Source organism: Nomia melanderi, chromosome 9 (genome assembly GCF_051020985.1).
Source record: "Nomia melanderi isolate GNS246 chromosome 9, iyNomMela1, whole genome shotgun sequence".
Classification (NCBI taxonomy): domain Eukaryota; kingdom Metazoa; phylum Arthropoda; class Insecta; order Hymenoptera; family Halictidae; genus Nomia; species Nomia melanderi.
Genome location: NC_135007.1, coordinates 14,173,765 through 14,196,007, shown reverse-complemented (window position 1 = coordinate 14,196,007; position 22,243 = coordinate 14,173,765). Strand labels below are relative to the sequence as shown.

At 45.4% G+C, this 22,243-nt stretch overlaps 1 protein-coding gene across 1 annotated transcript; it reads right to left on the bottom strand.

Moving 5' to 3' along the window:
* Positions 1–71: 71 nt before the first annotated feature.
* Positions 72–20,906, bottom strand: LOC116425550 (protein croquemort). The gene is made up of 10 exons (XM_031973448.2): positions 20,473–20,906; positions 15,555–15,808; positions 11,793–11,959; positions 7,154–7,298; positions 6,441–6,653; positions 4,826–5,037; positions 2,898–3,306; positions 2,195–2,268; positions 1,849–2,074; positions 72–1,152 (listed from the first exon to the last, which is right to left on the bottom strand). Exons 2-10 carry the CDS (start codon positions 15,669–15,671, stop codon positions 1,024–1,026), a joined length of 1,692 nt encoding a protein of 563 aa, XP_031829308.1. The 5' UTR covers positions 15,672–15,808; positions 20,473–20,906; the 3' UTR covers positions 72–1,023.
* Positions 20,907–22,243: the final 1,337 nt, after the last annotated feature.

The window sequence follows — 22,243 nt, the reverse complement described above, 5'->3', positions numbered from 1 at the left end:
GATAACGAACGAGTTCCTTCTATTCCGCAGCGGTTCATTTGAAAACCTGGCGCGCCATGGAAACTCGGCAGTAACGTAGTAAAAGTCTGGAGTTTTTATTAAAATACAATACAAAATTTCCTTGTCTCTAACGGCGTCCCGCGTCCGAGCGTGAGTCGCTCGGCGCTGAATGGCGAACGTCGTGGCCGTTCCGCGAGGAGACGAAACGGAAATAGAACGAGTAACGCTGTAAATAGGACGCTGGACTTAACCGACTATAAACTTAACGCTGTAACCGCGACTAAAATTATTGGCACGAGACGTTGTCGCCTTTCGAAAGAAGAGGAACATACGCGCCGGCCGGCGGCGTCGCTAATCGCGCGCCAACCGCCGACGCAACGGTATTGCTGTCGGAAGTGATTCGCGGAGTAAGATTGGCACCTTCGAATTGACACGATTCGTTGCTTCCGTTTGGCACACGTCGAACGCGCTCCCCTTTGGTCCCAGTTTCCGCGATTACCCTAGAAAAGACTCGAAATTTCCGCGCCGGAGACCGATCGTTCAGCTGGCGGGCGTCCGTCGAAGCCGCGTTCCTCCGCCCGTCGTCAGTCTTAGATTCTATCGATCAATTCCCCGTGATCGCGGCGCGCCGGGCGATAATCCTTTGTTGCGACTCGGCTCGATCGAGCTAACGCGACGACGGTGCCGCCGTTAGCCCGTGACTAACCGTTCCCGAGGAACGAGAAGCATTCCAGTCGACGACCGTCGAAGATTTCACAAATATTTGCTCGCTGCTCGAGCGGCAACAGCATCCTCGCGAGCTCTGCGCGTTTCCTCGTCTAAACAGCCTACTTATGTCAGAGTTATCTAATAGATACCGATAGCTCGGCCCCGTTTAAAATCCTAGGTTCGAGCGCAGCTTCGATCAGCCGAGCCCGCCGAATATTCCGAATTTCCGCGGCGCGGCCGAACGAGACCGCCGCGCCGTAAAAGATCCGCCCAGGGACGGCCGGGGCCGCTTCGCCCGACCAACGCTGCCTTTCGCTATTTCCCCGGCTGGATCTTCGATTGTAGATCCATGTTGAAGCACTCGATCGAACTGGGGTACAGTCTGCGATCGATTCGCACGTGGGCGTCGTCGTTGCCGCCGCTCGTGTCGAGGTACATCAACACCTGCGGAGAACAGTCGCGATGATTAACAGGGAAACCGTGGATTAACAATAGGTTTATGGAATTAGATTATTGAATTTAGTTCCTGGTTAACAGTGGAACTACCGGTCGCGTCAGAATGACGCATTTATTGACGAATTTGTTTAACGTGCCAACTGAATTGTAATCAATTCAAGTTTCAATAGATGTACTCTTGGAGTTGCTAGGAATTTCGAAAGTTAGCTTAAATGCTCCGTAAGTTCAGTGTTAATTTGGTAACGTGAGTAATTCACACGTCTTAAGTATATAGTAGTAAGAACTTAATTAACTCTCTTAGAAGTCAACGTAATATGGATATTTCCTGATGTTTCTAATTAATTATGCAAACACTACACTCGTTTCTTCGTTTCCCTATATCAGAAAGCCCTGTTACAACTTTTGAATATATAATCACTTCAGTCCATTTAACACTAGGTTCACGGAACGCGTCAATCTGACGCAGATCGAATTTTATAAACATTATTTGGCAAACGTTTGAATCGGTTTTCGTTGATCCAATTACACGAATATGAATCCTGTCTATTTCTACATCTACAATCTCCAAAATCTAAATGAACGAATATCAACTTCCCCAGGAGCAATAGAATAAACTGTACGATAAATTCCCGTAAGCCTAGCGTTAACGGTGAACAGTTCGACAACTGCTGAAATGGAACTCACTTTGTCGCCGGTCGGCGATTTCACGCGCTGCCTGCTCAACAGGTACAACAGAGCTACGGTGAAGATCGTCAGTGATCCGACGAGGACCAGGATCACGCCGACGTACATGAAGACGTCGGTCAACGACAGCAACGTCTTCAGATCGTTGATAAACTTGTCCGTCGCCTCGACATCCAGCGAGAACCACATCACTGGGAAGTACACGCTCGGCACCTCTTTGAACAGCCTACATGGATTTCGAGGGAATTGAATTTATTATTAAATTCTACCTTCTGCCCGATACACCTCCGTTCGTTTATTTTATCTCGTTCCCCCGCGCGATTCTCATCGCTGCGAACATACTTACGACACGATCTTTGATGGCTCCAGGAGCACGTTCAGCTGCAGCTTCGCGGAGACTTTTAGCGGAATGCCCGTCGTCTGAAAGGAAAGTGGCAGTTTATTTATGAGCATACTTTATTCCAGCCTTTTACTTCATGCATTACTCGAAGTTTAATATTATATGGAAAATTCATTCATTTTTACGATTTTGCTCCTGTCATCTCTCGAGAGCAAGTTAACTAATATTCTAATAGCTCGTCGCTATAGCAAAATTCTTTGTAATCGATAGTTGTGCATTACAGTCTAACCTAACGTAGTTGCACAGTGGAAAATTCTCATCGATCGAAATACATTCAGAATATGCAAATCATATGAAACTTTACCGTACAGCAGCGGCTATCTTTTAACCCTTCGAACTCGAGAGGTGACTCTCAATCACCGTTTGATTTGATACAACAAAATTACAAAGTGCTGTATATAATATTAAGTTTCGTACAATGCATCAATATGTTCTGTTCTTGTCCAAGGACAGGAAGCAAGTCACTGACACCAAAAACGCGTGAGGAAAAACGGGGCGCGAAAATCTTGAAAGTGTCCGCGTGGAAAACCCTGACTCGTGCGAATCTGGCTGCCAGATGCGAGAGAGCGTACTCCGATATGTACAAAATAAATTGCCTCGCTACAATATCGTAGGCAAGCGGATCTACGGAAAAAGAAGGGTAGTTCACCGGTTCCAGGGTGATGGAGAAATCGTGTTTCTCTTCGTCGGGGCTCAATCCCAGCACTTTGTCCTTGAGATCTGGATCAGCCCTGTTGAAGTGAGGCAGGCTGACGAACACGGGCGCGCCGTAGCGACAGGAGCTGACGTTCATGAGGCCGACCGGGGTGCATCTTCCGTTGCAGTAGCAGTTGCCGATGTTCACGACGTCCGGGTCCTCGTCGGGCTGGTCCGTCACCTCCGCCGAATGTTCCGCCTCGAAGAAGTCCTCGGTGGTGGTGGTCTGCTCGAAATACTTCGCCTGTTCGTGAGGGTAGCGCCTCCTCGTGTTGTTGCCCAGCGTTTTCTCGCTGAGGATGAACCGGTAGCCCTCCACGCCCGAGTGGAAAGTGGAATCCGCGTACTCGAACGTCAACGGCCTGTGAACACCGACGGAACGATGCAATGGTCTTGAAACGTTAACGCGTTAACCCTTTGCACTCGAGAGGTGATTCTTAGTCACCATGCGATTCGATATAGAATCATGTCTTACATGTAATATTAAGATTCTTACAGTCCATGAATATTGGAAATATTGAAATAATAATTTTGCTTAACTTATGTACCTTCCCTTATTCAGTTCGTTTTAGAGTGTCATCTGTAACTCGTTGGAAACTGTTGAGTATTTTCAGTGAGAAACATCCGAGTGCAAAGGGTTAACCACGAAAATCTTAAGCTTCCTGTAGGTTTTCTTTTATAAACAAAAGTAGGAGCAATTATTAATTATTTGTTACAATGTTTGTATAGTATTGATAAGTTACGTTATTAGACATTTCACATCGGTATCTTGTATATTACAATTGTTCTCTAGTCATTTAGAAGCGTGAGTCACCTGATGGCGTTTAATGTGATCTTTGATTCATAGTACTAACGATGTTTCGAAATTGGATAGAATAATTAGCCTTCGTTCCAAGATAAATCTAAGTATTACCGATCTAAGTATTATTCTAGTAATTAAGTCTAGTGTAAAATCTAATTTCAGTTGACTCTAGTGTTAACCAGGGAAAAGAATCCTAATATTTCCTTGATAATTTAGTTAAATGGAGAGTTAAATATTGAAATCCTTCTAGTTAAGTATTATTCTAGTAATTGAAATCCTTCTAGTTAAGTATTATTCTAGTAATTGAAATCCTTCTAGTTGAGTATTATTCTAGCAATTGAAATCCTTCTAATTAAGTATTATTCTAGTAATTGAAATCCTTCTAATTAAGTATTATTCTAGTAATTAAAGTTTTTATTAAGTAGTTAAGTAGTTAAATTAAGTAGTTAAGTATTATTCTAGTAATTAAAGTTTCTATTAAGCAATTAAGTAGTTAAATCAAGTAGTTAAGTATTATTCCAGTAATTAACTAGGATTTCAATATTTAACTCTATCTAAGTAACTAGATTATCAAGGAAAATTAGGATTCTTTTCCCTTGTTGACACTAGAGTCAAGTGAAATTGGATTTTCCAATTTGTCCGTGGACTCTCCAAGAGATTGACGTTCTCGATAACCGCGAGAGAAAAGTTTAGGATTGGACGATTTCGAGTTATTCGGTAGTTGTAGCGTTAATTACCGAGGGCGATCCAAGTTTGAAGGTGGCAATCGCGAAGGAGATCGCGGGGCAGGGTGTGTAAGTCCGCACAGAATCGAATCGCAGGGGATTCACCGTGTCAATTACGATCCCATATATCGACGGCACGCCGGCAGACTGATTGGCTCCACCTACGGACGTGGAGCCGGCCCGCAAACAGGATTACCGGACGATCCAATTTACGTGTCTCGAAGGTTAATGGGGGAACGTGGGAATTAAGATTGTCCAAGGTTCAGCGACGCTCAATTTAGCGCGCGCAGACGGGACTAATTAGCGATCGACCGCGCGTCCTCCCTTTCCTGTTGTCCCCGGCGACCTACTGACCTGCACAAGTCACCGCTGAACAACACGATCTCGTCTTTCCGCCGGTACGGCGGCCAGAACTCGCCGGCGCTTCCCTCTACCACGTTGCACGGGCTCTTGAAGAACCTGGTGGTGTCCTTGTAGTTCCATTTCCTGAGCACACCGAACTGCTCGATGTCCTGGACACCTGTGTCCATGTTGAAGTGGCCGTCGAACATCGTGGACCCGTTCCTCTACGAAATCCAGCGGAGAATTGAAGATAAGGGATGAGATGCGGGGAACTTTCGAATTGTACGGTCGAAAATTGCAACAGATTTTGCAATGATGTTTCAAACTGGGGAGGATTTATAATTGAATTTGAGAGGAATAAATATTACTAGATTCTTTTGAATTCTAATTAATTATTAGTCTTCTGCTATAGATCGCTGCAACAGATTAACCTCTTTGAAATAATGTGTCAGGCTGGTGAAGATTTCTAATTGAATTTAAGAGGCATAAGTATTACTAGATTCTTTTGAATTCTGATTAATTATTAGTCTTCTGTTATAGATTGCTGCTTATAATTGAATTTGAGAGGCATAAATATTACTAGATTCTTTTGAATTCTAATTAATTATTAGTCTTCCGTTATAGATTGTTGCAACAGATTAACCCCTTTGAAATAATGTGTTAAACTGAGGATAATTTATAATTGAATTTCAGAGGCATAAGTATTACTAGATTCTTTTGAATTCCGATTAATTATTAGTCTTCTGTCATAGGTCGTTGTTTATAATTGATTTTGAGAGGCATAAGTATTACTAGATTCTCTTGAATTCTGATTAATTATTAATCTTCCGTTATAGATCGCTGTTTATAATTGAATTTGGGAGGCATAAGTATTACTCGATTCTCTTGAATTCTGATTAATTATTACTCTTCGGCTATCGATCATTATAATTCAGATACTAAATAACATAGACACTAGAACAATAAACAAAATAATACTTTAGACATCAGAATACCCCCAGAATATTCCTTCTTCCGAAAATGAGTTCTAACAAATCCACAAGTGATCGATCGCAGATAACAAAAAAGAAATCATCACATTTGCCTCCTTATCGCGAGTCCCGCATAATAAATACCCAATCAACCCGGCTTTAATCGTGATTACTCGATTAACGGTCATTCTCACTCAATTAAATCGCGCAGGTGTAGACATCAAAGGATTTCTCGGCCTCAAGTAGCCCGGGACAACGATAACATCGGCTGCACACTTTTCTACGCAGCGAATCGCCGAAATCTCCGCAGCCTTATCGCGAGATAAGGGAGAGAAAAAGAAACGCACAAGATGAAACCGTCGGGCGCGAGAGCGGCCGAGGATCGGCAGGCCATAAATGTTGCACGCGTGACGCGACAAATTAATACATAATATGCCTCCCATTGCTTTTCATTCGTCATTCAGCGACCTACACGTGACCCGTTCTATTCAGTAGCAATTTAAGTCTCGCTGCGAATAATTTACCGGCCGGCTGCAATGCCGTTGCTACGACACGCGCAAATCGCGTCTTCGACCTTCTGCGCGCCCTCGACACAATTAAATAAACAATTCCCAGCCGAACATCCGCGGAAGAAACGGCCGACGGACGCCGCTCACCATGTAGAACCAGCCGAATTTGTCGAACGGCGGGATGTCGTCCGCGACGCCGCCGACCGACTGCCCGAGTTTGATCAGCGTGTCGTCGTAGCCGGCGAACAGCAGCTCGTTCACCGTTTTCGTGATGTGGATCGGCGTGCCCGTCGAGTACAGCATGATCGACAGGGTGCTCTGCATCATCTCGTCCCAATAGCGCACCTTGTGCTTCGCCGACTGAAACGCGAACGTTGTTCATCCGCGCGTCGGGGAACGCGCGTCAACCGGCAACGAGATTTCTACGTTCAAAGGGAAACTTCGTTTTCCTAGCTGTCGATCGAAAATCTTCCTTTCCATTTCTTTCGACTGTCTACTAACATGCAATATCTAAAGATATTCAGTACCGCGATAAAGCTGTTGACACGTGAACGTTTTTCACTTGCGATACGCATTAGGAAATTTTTTAGGACTTATCACTCATAGCGTCAACGTGTATGGGGGTCTTCGTATGGAGTGTTCACGTTCACTAATCTCTTCAGTGTCAGATAATGTCTACACTGTATTGAAGTCAAACACTGCTAGTGGGTGAGAATATGTATTGACTATGTGTACTTGACTCGGAACGCGACAGCGGCGAGCGAAACGAGGTAAAATAACGTTGTCGGTTGACACGCCGTGGAATTCAGCGATAGGGAAGGGACCCGTGAGAGGAGCGAATCTGGAGTTCGTATACTCACGATCGCGACGGCGTTTAATTGCGTAATAGGGTCGCTCAAGGAGCCATTGGTCAGTTCCGGTTCAAAGTACCACCATCGCCGGTAGAAGTAGCTGACGGTGTTGTTCTCCGCGTGGAACGTCACGTTCGCTTTCTGCCGAATTTCCCTGCGAATCATATTTCCTCCGTGTGAATCGTCCGATCGCGGCGATCGCGATCGCCGAATGTCGTTATCGACAACACTTCAACCTGTATCGATAAACGGCGCGCAGCTGAGCAAACGCGCGTCGAACGGTTTTTAACGAAAATGTAGCGATGTGTACACCTGGCACGTTTTTCTTACGATTATGATAAGCAACCCGGTTTCCCGATACGCTAATGCCGCTTCCAAACAGGTGTACGCGTGAAAACATAAAAACCGATTGCTTCTACGAGACTTCGTACCTAGATACGCTGCGATCGGTTCGAAAAGTACACACGATATCGTCACGTGAAACATTTTATTTCTCGCGTTGTACATTACCAACCGCACCTACCATTTTTTCTAGAAACTTTCCTTTGACTTTTTTTGTCAAGCTAGCTGCGAGATAAAGGCAAACAGGTTGCATGAGAAACTAACATGTTGACTGACACGGTGGTCACCGATGAGCGGAGCTTCGAAATTGCTGAGGAACAATTACAAGAAACTTGATTTTAAATAAAATTTAGTAACATAAGTAGGTAGATCATAGCGTGATATGACTACTGTGATATTGAACTATTGATAATTATTTTCAATATCGTTTGCCTTTGTTATTAAAGAATAAGTATTACTATTCAAAACGTTAGAAATTTTGGTGGCAATCAGTATGTTAATGGAAACAAACAAAAGGACAATACTAATAAAATGAATAATATTACAGTCTTTTGTTTGAGAAAATAAAATAGACGACATTGCAATCTACTCTAGCTTCTAGCTTTTACGCTTCCGAGTGGTAAGTCCAATTCTCAGACGAGTTACGCGATTAGTTAAGGAAATCTGTTCACAAGAACGCGTTAACTCGTTAACGCAGAGGTGGCCAAACCGTGGCGCACGCGCCGAGCGTGGCACATTGGCACTTATTCTTTGTAAGTGCTTCAACAAACGTGTGCCTTTTGAACTCACGTAAATTAATCTAATTGCGAGATTGAGTTATTCCTTCTCTGAGCGAAGCAGATCCTGCTATTTTCCTAGCGCAACCGTGAACGTAAGAAAATCAAAGAGCTGCCTGAGTTATGGCGCATCTGAACTTGTGAACAAAATTGGCATACGGTAATACAGCGTACACATCAATCATTAACCTCGATAGCACGCAACAATAGAACCGACTTCTGCTACAAATACGTAGGCTAGAAATAGACCACGATCGTCGATTTTTACTATACTATTTTCTCAAACAAAAGACTATAATATTATTCATTTTATTATTCATAGTATTGTCCTGTTGTTTGTTTCCATTAAAAGAGTTTTTCATGCACTATATTAGATATACTTCGACATCTGCAATTCGCTTGTTCCTCTCCAGCAAGAGCCACGCTGACAAGAGGAACATCGCAGTAAAAAGAGTACCATTACGAGTTCCCACCATTTTATCTCAAGCCTATAAAATCCTACACATCAATCATTAACCTTGATACCACGCAACAATAGAACCGACTTTTGCTACAAATACGTAGGCTAGAAATAGATCGCGATCGTCGATTTTTACACGATACTTCATCTGCAGGTAATTCGCTTGTTCCTCCTCAGCAAGAGCCACGCTGACAAGAGGAACACCGCAGTAAAAAGAGTACCATTACGAGTTCCCATTTCATTATTCAGCCCATACGCGATTACCAGCTCCGCGTCTTCCCAAGATCAGCGACAATCGACGCGAAGCGTACTCGATATCACCGTGACTCCCGGTACCGGTGCTCGAGCACCGCATGCCCGGAGAACGGAAATCGGCGGACGCGGCGAAGAATTGCAGTGGCGTGCGGCGTGTAATTAAGAAGGCCGCTGTTTAGAATCAGTTCCACGAGGCGGCATTCAATTAAGGGACGGCGGGCACGATCAGAGAGCCGTGATTCGATGCTTTAGCCTACATATCCGTACGTGTCTCCCCGCTGATTAAATTTGACGCGACAATTGTCGGCCGCTAAGCGCGCGGATGCACCTCTCGCGGTCCGACTTAATGCTCCCTTATTGTTGCCGGCGCAATCTTTTTGTTGTGTAACCGTGCCGGGGGAGTCGAAGACGGAATCGGCTGGCCGCCATCCGCGAGGGTGACCGGACCGGATAGAACGTCCTGCCGTTTATTCCGAAGATCGCCGTGACCTGGTTGCATCCGCGGCGCACGCGACGCTGCGACGCAGCGAGCAACCTGTTTTTCGCTGTATACGGGATTTTTCCCAGATCGAGGTTGTATACATAATATTGCGGGGTGTCGACCTAACCCGCCAGATTGACGTCGATGAGCGATGAGCTGTACAAGAACCGCATTTGATGAATTGCAAATAATCCCACTTCAAGACTTACGAAGTAACAAAAGAAAAGAGAAATAAAATAAAAGTGAAAGGTGGGAGATCTCCCCATTCGGTTGGCTAAGTGTTAAGATCATTTCGGATATTCAATGCTGAGATATCAATAATTGCGAAGAAGAAGAATGGAAGTCGTTTAGATTATTACAGTTTTTCTAGAGTTAACGAAGAATGGACAATCTCTTGATCGTTTGTAATCTCTATAATATAGATACTATTCGAATAGGAATGTAGAGATCTATCGATTCTATTATTTAACCATTATCGCTCCGATATTGTAAGACAATTTGATAATTCTGTTTTTAACGGAACATAACGTTGAACTGTAAAGCTAGTGTCTACTGATCCGTGCCACCGGTGGGAAACGATGAAATTGTTAGACCTGAATGGCAATCATCGAGCAAACTCCAATTGCGCTTGGCTTCTAAAACGAGTTCCCCGGCATTATTTCGCTCAGCCGATCGCGTCGATCTTTTAATCGGTCCTCGGCCGCAAAGGAACAAAGGACGGTCTGCTCGCGAACGAGTCCACGAGCCTGGCGAAAGTAATTAATTAAGTAATTACCCGACGCAACGTTTCGAGCCACCTACGCCTGCGCAGCGGCGCACGTCGTAGACGTCTTGCCCGTTCATTAAGAAGTCAATATCGCGAGGTTAACTATGCCTTTCTTATCGTGATTAGACCGTCTATTAGAATGCCCTCGTCGAAGGATCGATTAGGCTCGTCTGGCCTGCGGGTACGGTGCACCGCGCGGAATTCTGATCGGCGATTTTCGCGTCGCGCACCGGATCGCTCTTCGACGTTGCGCAACGGTTTCCGCAACGATGCCGCCTTTTCCTCCGGCGAGTCCCCGATTTCCGTGACGCGCCGAACGGCTGGTGTAATTGATACTCGAACCCGATCACTGTGTTTCGCTCGCAGCAGGGACGAGACCGAACATTAACGCGACCTCGAAGTTTTCCTGGCGTCCAGCTAGGCGTTCGTTTCATGGTTAAGCTATGACGAGTTATTGTCGACATCGGTTTTTAGAGATGAATACAGTGGGATTTTCTATAGCATGATTTGAAGGATCGTCGGAAGGTAACTATGAAAGTGAGATTTTCTATGAGAAACTGCTATTAGCTAGAGGACCTAACGAAGACTTAGTTTGACTTAACCCTTTGCACTCCGAAGCTTTTCACTAGAAACATTCGACATTTTCCGATGAGACGTAGATGACATTTGAAACGAACTAATGAGGAATCACGTGGATTAAGAAATGAAGCTGTTTTATATAAATATTTCACATGTTGATGTATTATAAGAAATTTAATATTATATTCAACAGTTTGTAATTTTGGTATATTGAATCAAATGGTGACTGAGGGTCACCGCTCGAGTGCAAAGGGTTAAGAGATGAGTACAGTTGGACCTTCTATAGCTCCATTTAAAAGATTGTCGGAAGATAACTATGAAAGTGAGATTTTCCATAAGAAACTTCTACTAGTTCCCACCATTTTATCTCAAGCCTATAAAATCCTACACATCAATCATTAACCTTGATACCACGCGACAATAGAACCGACTTCTGCTACAAATACGTAGGCTAGAAATAGATCGACGATTTTTACTATACTATTTTCTCAAACAAAACACTATAATATTATTCATTTCATTATTGATAGTATTGTCCTGTTCTTTCTGCTTCCATTAAAAGTTTTTCATGCACTACATTAGATATACTTCGACATCTGCAATTCGCTTGTTCCTCTCCAGCAAGAGCCACGCTGACAAGAGGGGATTCCCCAGCTAAACATTGTCCTCAGAGCATTCTTCCTCTAAACGAGGAAAATTGCAGAAAAAGAGCACCATTCCAAGTTCCCATTTCATTATTCAGCCCACAGAATCCTGGCTTACGCGTCGTCCGCAACGCGATCATCCGAGATAGTCGCTGGAATCATCGCCCCCGCGATCTTCGCTCGCAAGGAACAATCTCCGAAGCAACGATAATTTCACTCTCGAACGGACGCGCGCGCTTATCGCACCTGCGAGCGTTGCACTCGCAGCGTGATTTCCACTTTCTTGCTCAACCGATTCGAGAACGACGCGCGTCAGATATGTTTACCGTTTCGCGTGTTGCATACCTAAACACGTAGGGGCCGACCTCCTCCAGGATCGGTTTCTTCCCTTTCACGTTCAGCTCGTCCGGGTTGGTCCAGTTGAAGAAGCGGATCCTCATGTACATGGGTGGCAGGCTGCTCGTGTCGTTCCACACTTCGAACGCCTTCGACGTCGGCGTCAGCGGCATTTCCTGTCGAATGAAAGGCGCGTTTCGCGTCGCCGAGTTTTATAATCCACGAGAATCGATCTTTCTTATTCTATTGTTAATCGTTAATTTACTGCAGTACTGATTAACTTGGTAACTCATAGATCAGACACCATGTGTGATTTACTAAATGAGGTATATTAACCCTTCGCACTCGGGAGGTGACTCGGTCACTTGATTTGCAAAACTAAAATCTGATAGGTAATTGAATTTTGTATAATTCGATACGCGAAATATTCGAATAAAATAGCTTTGTTCCCAACGTACTTGATTTCCCTCGAGTTTCAAAAAGTCTTCGCCTCGTGTTAAATATTTCTAGTGAGAAACTTCCGAGTGCAAAGGGTTAAATTATTCATATTAGTGAAAAGCTTTCTAGAATAACTTATCTTTGAACGAAAGAAGCGAGAACAGTTGAGTGTACAATGCATCCAAACGAAGCGACATTCTGAATTTCATTCAACACATTGCTTTAAAACGTTCGAGTCAACGTCTGGCGCAACCGTGAAACGATAAGATCGACTCGAGTAACCGTTCACGTTATCAATCGCGTCGGCCCAGCGGCCAGACGCTACACGGCGATCACGTTATTCCGAATCGGTCGGCGACGGCGTGAAATTTCGTCGGCTTCGACCGGTTCCTCGTCTTCCGCATCGGAAGTCGTCGACGGTTCGGAGCGTCTCTATCTGAGCCGACCGCAGGAATTTTGAAGAAACACGATACCGAGATAACCCAGAAGCGCGGGGCTAACCAATACGAGTCGTCGATGGGAAGGAAAATAGAGCGCCGCGACTCTGTTTACACGACGCGCGGCGGCGGTCTCGCTTGGAAATGAGCGGCGCGTACCTCGTTGAGTTCTCAGCGAGACGTGGACAAAATATCTGAAATCTGGGATTCGATGCGCTCCGCGAGCCGCTGGGCTCGTTGAATAATCGAGGAGACGATCGAAAATGATAGGAAGGAAACGGTGCGTAACAAACGCGAGCCTCGATGGCGGACGATTGGAAAAGAACGCGTTAGCTGTTCAATATGTATCACGCGTCGCACTTATCTTTGTTTTTCAATATTGTGCACCAACAATTGAGTCGTTTAGGAGCTGACGCGGTTAACGCTAGGTTTACGGGCATTGTACAGTTTATTCTATTGGTCCTGGGGAAGTTGGTATTCGTTCAATTAGATTTTGGAAATTGTAGATGTAGGAATAGATAATCGGGATTCATATTCGTGTGATTGGAATAACGAGAACCGATTGAAACGTTTGCCAAATAATGTTTATAAAATTCGATCTGCGTTAAATTGACGCGTTCCGTGAATCTAGTGTTAATTACCGAGCATTTAATACGATTAATATGCAATTCGTATAAAAACTGTAGCAATAGATTATTTTCAATTTCTTCAGACATTCATTATAGTACTCAAATGAAACTATTTTCAAAACCATTTCGAATAGTCAATGCTTCGAAGATATCGATAATTGCTAAACAAAAGAATCGAAACCAGTCATTTTGACTGGTACGTAGTTCTAGTGTTAAGAATATTCAATGCAGAGATATCAATAATTGCGAAGCAAAAGAATAGAAGTCATTTGGATTTTCGAAATTGGACTCTCGAAATTCCTAGCAACTCCAAGGGCGCGTCTATTGAAACTTGAATTGATTTACAATTCAGTTGGCACGTTGCTAAATAAATTCAATAAATGCGTCATTCTGACGCGACCGGTAGTTCCACTGTTAACGAGAAACGAAATTCGCTAATGTAATTCATCGACAGCCCGAGCGACGTGAATGAAAGGTCGAGCGGTTGTGCATTCAACGCGCCGCGTCGGCGTTTAGAAATCCAAATGGATCTTTAAATTTCAAGTGACAGTGGTACACTTCACTCCGGACGAACTGCGAGGATCGTAACGCTTAACCCCTTGCCGTACAATGACGAGCGAGACTCGTGACGAAGATTTCTGGACGAATTTAACAGTAATCAATGTTGTTCATTATCCAAAATAACTGCAAAATAACTGAATTTAAAATAGCAAAATTTTAAATTCTACCTGAAGTAGAAATGTCACTTGAAGATAATAAATTGATAACAGCAAAATAACTGCATTTAAAATAGCAAAATTTTAAATTTTACATGAAGTAGAAATGTCACTTGAAGATAATAAATTGATAACAGCAAAATAACTGAATTTAAAATAGCAAAATTTTAAATGCTACCTGAAGTAGAAATGTCACTTGAAGATAATAAATTGATAACAGCAGAATATTATCTTCAAGTGAAATTTCTACTTCAGGTGGAATGTAAAATTTATTTCTTCCAAATTGTCGATAGCGTAATGTTACGAGCTTAGAGAAAGTGAAGTAAAATTTTGAAATGAAATTGATGTTACATGAGAATATTTACTGAGTCGAGTAGGTAGTGTGAGAATGAATGTATCTGAGTGTGAATAGATATATTGATGAGTGATGAATGTGTGTGCAATAGATGAATGACGCGACTGTGTGCGCGTTTTGAATGAATGTTCACAGCCTTGGAATATTCTAGACTAAATTGATTTCCTCTATATTGATTTTTATGTTAATGATGTTTGTTTTCTATGAATCTAGAATATTCCAAATATATCTGAAGCTAATGCATGGTAATGAAAGAATGTTCTAGAATGCGAGTGAGACGAGAGCATCTGAGTGTATAAATAGTGTGAGTTGTTTGATTTGTGGATTGTCTTATTGTGAGTTGTCATGACATAATTGTAATGTTTCTAATCAAATTTTCTTTCTTCTACGCTAGGGAATAATATCATGCGATGAACCGTGACATGATGTCACTCTAAGTATTTCTAACCCTTTGCGGATGATGATTCTTTAAAATCTGCAAAACCTTCAGCAGATGATGCTTAATTACATTGCAGTTAGTTAAATAATAGGAAAACAAACTTTGCGGACGAAGATTCTTTAAAATCTGCAAAACCTTCAGCAGAAAAAAACTACGTGCTGATCTCTAGCTGTTTGAATAATTAAACCATTCGCATACGATTTAGCCTTCGTTACATGAAAATTTCATCTCGCCGAAATGTCAACAGTCGTCCGCAAAAGGCTAATAGCATAGAACTCTAGAGAACTCCGTTAACACTATTTCTACCGAAATTTTAACTTAAAATCATTTCCCAAGACTTTTCCAATAACGATTATAAAATTAACTACAGGAAATGTACAATATTCAACAGTATTATGAATCAAAGACGAGCAAACAATAAATAAACTCGCATCGATTCTCTTAGGAATAATAGAACGAAGTGTACAATAAATGCCCGTAAACCTAGCGTTAACCCCTTAACTTGTACGCTCGAGTTAATTCGAGCGCGCTAAACAGGCCAAACTGAGATAACAATGTGAAAGCAAAGAAAAAAGATCGTTTCATTGATATTTCTCATTTACATGGGATTGCAATCTACAACACTCATTTATTCAAGAATAAAATATAGCCTTTTCCATGGAACAAAAGCGCAGTATATCAAAATTGATTTCTCTGGGCTGGTTTTTTTTCAAAAGAACTGTGCGTTAAGGTGTTAAGTGTAAATAGGGTCGCTCACCTTTTGCAGTATCTGATGGAAGATCGACGGCGAGAAGAAGTACAGGCATGTGCCGAAAATGATCAGGAGGAGGCCGAGCAGGCCAAGGCCGGCGGATTTGTTGGTCCAAGGCCTCATGGTGACGGGAGGTTGCGCACGCTCGACGACGCTCGTCTCCTCAGCATGTGCGGTCCGCGTCGCGCGGTTGCGTTTCGCCGGTCAGCAGGCCTGGCGCTCGATCGTTTCCCCGGTCGGTGTGCTCCGCGCTGCGCGATCTGCCCGGGCCGAGATAAAACGTATCTAATCAGCGAGTCGTCGGGCTCCGGTTCTATGCGTGCTGCGGCGTCTTTCGACGCGCGTTACGGTCACGTGCTGTCGTTTTACTGAACGCTGACACGCGTTTCCCGGCCGGCAACCACGGAAGTGACAGTTTTGTCGCCCGTCGCGGCGGAATGATAGTAACAAGGGAACCTAAGAAAGGATCAATCGTGGCTGGCTCTAAAAGATTCATATTCGTTAAAATCATTTTCGTATCTTCTAGCAGCCTCTTTTTTGCGCTGAGAAGGCCTTTCTTTTGAGATTTTCAGTTGCGGATTGAAAAAATGGTAGACTATGGCAAGCAGTAAAATATTCATATTTGTTAGAATCATTTTCGTATCTTCTGCCAGCCACTTTTTGCGCTGAGAAAACCTTCAGATATTTTCATTAAGAAAGTTTCGTAGGAAACGATGGTGAACTGTAGCAGACAGTAAGAGAAGTTTGTTAGTATAACATATGTATCTTCAGCAGTCCCTTATCTTGCGCTGAGGACATCTGTCTTTGGAGATTTATCTTACTGAAACCCCTATGGCAATCTCATTTAAGAATCCCCCGAGAATTTCCTCGGAAACAGCCTGCTTTTCTTCGCTTCGTCTCCTTGGAAATTTTAAACATTTCTCGAGCTTCGGACAATCTTTCCATTAGTTCCGACGAGAATTTTCTATATCAGTTACAACTTAGAATGCTCGGTTAGCGAAGACGCTGGTTCAAGAAAGAAACGAAAATACTACTCTACGAGTCTACGTGTTTGTCTTCCACTGAAGTTCACTACGCTCGCCGATATTTTTTGTTCATTCATTTGTTATGAATCGAACGCACGATCGAATTTACTTGAGAGGAACCACGCGTGTATATAGCGAGCAGTGGATAAGTTTATTTGTTAGGCGGCCGACTCAATTTATGCCTCGGTTTTCCACCTGGCTTCAAACGAAACAGAAAATATTTGATCTCCACAGGTTCGAATTGTTCCGCCGCGATCGCCGCGGTCTAACCGCTGAACGATTTCAGGCCTCGCCGTGGAAAACTCGAACTTATTCCGTAAACTTTTCAGGCAGAAAAAATTCATTGATAAATCGAATCGCTAGAATAACAAACATAAAAACGAGCGATACTCTGTTCATCCTTGCACCGATTTAGCTAAAGTTCAACTCATTACTTATGAAATTATGCAACTCACATGGAGGCCGTCTTTCGCAAGTTCCGCGTAGATTCCGCGTACGAGGAAAAAATGAATCGATACGAGGAAGTGCCGGATTTAAATCGATATGGAAAAAAAACCGTATGTTTTTCATCGTTTATTGAAACTCGATTGTAATCTCAGCCGAGGAGTCGCGATAGTAATGCGCGATAATTGCGCGATCCGTAATGAGCGTACGAAAGTTTATCGCCGACCTCGAGTTAATGGCTCGTTATCGTTTAATTACCGATGGACAGTCGCGTTTGTTAGGCAAATGTTGCTGACTCCTCGAACGACGGATGCAAAGCACGTCTGAGATCTCAGGACAGGAACTCCGTAATTTTTCAAGGCCTCGGCGAAGGAAAGATGCATACCTCGCGTCGCGGTAATGCGAGCCGACCCAATCACGGGTCGCGCGCGCGCGCCGCATTTACGTTCTGCTCCCCTTAATCGCCGAGTGCCGCGAAAATCGGGCTGTCACGGCGCAGGGAAAACGGTAAACATCGTATCAGCGTGAAATAAATCACTCGTTCGTTAGAGCCATCCTGCTCCAATCAACGCCGTCCGCCAATTATGTTCATGCAAGCTTCATTAAACGAGCCGCGCGAACGTAAACACAGCGATTTTTCGCGGCGTAGTGCTTCGACGCAGTATCGGCAGAGGTTGGATAATTCGATAGACATAACTATGTAAATGTGTCTGCCATTTCGTCAAATGTCAACCTAGATTGACGAACCTTGTGCCATTGTACGTGACTGAAGCGTACTATAACATAGCGTAAAAATGGCGGCTGCACCACCGAGACTCTAGAAATCCCAATTATATCAGTAGAAGTTTGATAATAGGCACACAAAATTACATAAATGTGCTTGCCATGTTATGAAATATCAGGCCAAATAGGCGAACTTTGTGCCATTCTACATGATCGAAGCGTACTATAAGATGGCAGCGTAAAAATGGCGGCTGCGCCACCGAAAACCTAGAAATCCCAGTTATATCAACAGAAGTTTGATAATTGGCACACAAAATTACATAAATTTGCTTGTCATGTCATCAAATATCAGCCCAAATAGGCGAACTTTGTGCCATTCTACATGATCGAAGCGTACAATAAGATGGCAGCGTAAAAATGTCGGCCGCGCCACCGAGAAGCTAGAAATCCCAGTAACACCAGCAGAAGTTCGATAATCGGCGTACAGAACTACAGAAATGTGCTCGGCATTTCATCAAACATCTGCTACGACATACAGCTACGTCGCTCGTATTTTTCGTGGCCCTTCTGCCCCCGTTTCCCGCGACCGACGCGGCGTGTCCATTCACAACCGGCCGCCCGTTATCTCCGTCGCAATGAACTCTAACTCCGATCTACGCGCGTCCGACGGAGAGAAAAGAGTGTGATTCTTATAGGTCGAGTTTATCGCGCGTTCCTATTTCCGATGAAACCTTATGCACTTGCCACCGACGAAGTCGTACGATGATAAATACCGGCGCGCGATAGCGACCGACCGGCCGGAGCGAGAGAGACGCGGAAACATTGTGCCGGAAAGGAACGAGCGGTTGAAATTTATTCCGACGCAAGTCCGCCCGGCTCGACGGCGTCGGCGGAGAAAAACTCGGCCTATTCCGACGCGTTTCGCAACGTGAACCGCATCGGCGGCGACCGACGGGCTGCGGCTCGTCGCCGGCGTGCGATTCTATTCCGCGTGGCTGGAAACTTTCCGCCGAGCGTGACCAGACGCGTATAAATAGAGGGACAGATAATCGTTCGACGTTTGGTTCCAGGCTTTTGTCGCGGTATCCGGCGAATCCCGGCCTCGCCGCGTTGCGAGCGTTGTCGCTGTTTGATGGACGAGCGCGAGCAACGAGAGGTCATTTATCGGTTCACCGGCCCGTGGTGTGTGCCAACGCGTTGCACCAACAAAAGACGCCAACGAGCGAGCTCTTCCTATCGTGGGGAACGCTCGTTGGCTCTCCGACCGACGAATCTACTCCACCCCGATACCACTTGACCCCTAATTCCTATCCCGACGGGAGACGCGTTGTTTCGTGATTCGGAACTCTCAACACTTCACCTACGCTTTGCCCAAGTTTCGTGCTCGCCGTCTATCGGATTGCTGGAGCGAACGCGCGTTGATAACGACGCGTCGCTCCGCGGAGCTCTCCATTTGTATGCGAAGCTCATGACGCTGCTAATGTGTCAGCGCGAACACGGCGTAATGTTGATTCAGTCGATGACTAGTCTTGGCAGATTTCTCTGTCCAGTAATGAGTCTTGACACTGAGACGTTTATTGCACGATTTATGTTAAGTCCTGGAAGAATTCATTTCTTCTTTCGGATTTTGGGAGCTACACGTTGCGAACTAGATAATAGCATATCTGCTGTAATTGCAGATAAAATTCCACATGCCTCAAATTGAAGCGTTAACCTAGCGTTAAGAACATTCTCCGAGCGTGGATCGCATCCGAGATCTCTGGAGAAATGCTCCGGAGAAATGATAGTTTCACTCCCGAATGAACAGCTAATCCTACGAACACCCGGTATCGTGCAACTCATGAGATCTGCTGCGATATCTGGAATCGATCGCGTTTTGAAAGATATGTAATTCACGGAGAACCGACTTAATGAGCGTAAATGACACGTTACGCTAACGTTTAGCAACATTCTTATTTCTTGCTCGGTGTCGCAACTCGTAAATGTATATTAACCTGGGAATCGCATAAATAAACCGCTTTGTAGTCTATTATACCCATTATCGATAATTATTGACGAGTCATGCGACTTCTGATAAAACAACGGCGCGGCGCGAACGCGGAGCGTCGCGGATGTGGAATTGAAACGGCTCAGACCCTGCACTTTATCCCCACGGGAGCGGAGCCGCTGGATGAATGGTAGAACCGGCTCCGCGTTCGACAAGAGGTCCGCCCGGCCCGAACTGTTTTGTTGTTCGCCGTTACAATTGAGCCACGGTAAATTGTTTCCTCGTTAGCGGCCCGTTTCCTTTCGACATAAGCCAAGTGTCGCAAAGTGTCATTACCGCTCGCGCTGGACCTCTCGCGCTGGCTTTCTTCGGCCGCCAGCTAACTATAGCGTTTCAGCGCGTGCTCGCCGCGTCCGTGCGCGCGGCTACGGAAAAACGACTAGCGGAGTCGAGGCTGTGCGTAATCCTATTGTCGTAACCGGCTGGAGTAATTTATAAGCGGCGTTCGCTCGGTTTACGTGACCGTTAATGAATAATAAAGGGCAAGGCTCAACAACAACTCATCTCTAACGAACGTGTCCGTCGAATCGGATCGATTTAAAAATACCTCGAAACACCACCGAGCCGCGCGTTCCTCGAATACTCCGATCCGCCGCGCGACGCGACACGAAATCCGTGGCCCGCTTAAAAATAACGCGACGGGAGGCCGACGGTTCGACGCGGAAAGGGATTGATCGTTGCTTACCGCGATCGAACCAGCTTCCCTAACGTTCGGTCCGACAGTCGGACGCCTCGTTTCGCCGGCGGACTCCAAAAGGTCCCGTCTTTCAGTCACGAACCGTGGGCGACGACGAATTTAACGGAGACCACGCTGCAGCTCAATCACCTCGCGACTCGCGTGCGGCGCTGTATACGGCGCGGCTGTTACTGCCGCATTCGATGAATCAACAGGCTGCATCTAATATGTCCATTGGTCGCATCCCCTCCACCGGGGGATCTTTTCTCTCTTTCGGTCGGCTCTTCTGCCTGGCCGGCCTCGCCTCGCCGAGAAATTCTCTCCCCCGTGTGCGCCGGCGGTGGTCGAAGGATCCCCATTATCTTCCGGCGGACTATCGCGAGACCACGAGCGGCGCGATCCTCTTTGGCGCGGGTCGATCGCGCGCGTCGGACTGCAGCCTCGTTAGGAATTAATTGCTACACGTGCTCGCGTTATCGTTAACGCCTCACGTGGCTCCGGAACGTTGCACGCCGACTATCGGATGTATGGTTGCACGAGGATCGCGCGGAATTTGATACTCCGTTCGGATCTTGTGAATTATAAGAGAATCCTACGAAGTTGCAACGTTGCGAAAATCGATGGTCGGCGCTGAGTTTCGCGTGATGCGAGTTGGACGTTAAGAATTGATGCGGAATCGTTCTGTTTATTGTACTACTAATTGACGGTGTATTATTCCTATGTTATTCAATCGATAATTCGATCGACGGTTCATTAGCAAATGAATTTTCATGTAAAACTCGCGAGAAGGAGTCGATGCCTCGAAAGCTGAGCTGCCGAGCCGCTCGAAAACCGTCTCCAAAGACGACACGTGTTCGCCGCCCACGACGAGCAACCAGTCCGACGTTCACGGCCCCTTTTTTCCGACTCGCGACAGACTCGTTCCGTCGCGTCAACGTCCGAGCAACCCGGAACACGATGAAGGCGTCGGTTCATCCGCGACTCCGACGCGTGAGCCAACAACGACGCTTTTAAGCGAGCAGCCGTCGAAAAACAACTCTCGCCGCGAAGTGGGCCACACTTTTGGCAACGTGTTCGCGGCGAGTTCTCGACCTCGGTCCGCCGGCCCGGCGTTGCGTGGCATTAACGTTGTTATCGCGGCGCGGCACGTGCGTGCTCGGCAGCCTTTCTCGGGACTAATTATCGTTCCGGCGCGTAATCGATTGCGAACGCTCGCTGTCATAACTACGCCGTGAATGGGGAAAGATTCTCAATATCAGCATGAGGAAGCAAGAAAATGAAGGAAGATGAGTAACGCGTAATATTATTAACCGACAGCAGACAGGACAAACCGATTTTCTTCAGGAACGCAGTCATGGTCAGCTTATCTTCGAGTGGAGCACCTTAATTTGGCGACGGGGGTTCGACATTTTTCTTCTCCAACGAGAAATCGGTAGCACTGACACGCGTGATCGGTTGGATTCGTAGAGCGACGTTCCTCAAGCTACGAGAAACGCGTGCGCTGCAAGTCCGCGGTGTATTCTGCATCGAGATTTCCGTGCGGCGAGGCGCTCGTGGCGAGGCTCGATGCAAAACTGAAAGGGTTGGCGCGAGAGGAGGAAGAGGGTGCTAGTCCGCGACAGGTAGCAAGCCTGTAAAGTGCCGAGCCAACCCTTGCAGCCCCCTCCAACCGGTTGATCCTCGCGTCTCAAAGCCGTTGATCTCTCCATTGCTAAGCGGGATCGTCTGCCGCGTCTGCGACTTGGCGTCGGGACGCGGCTTCTGTCCGTTAATTGTTCCG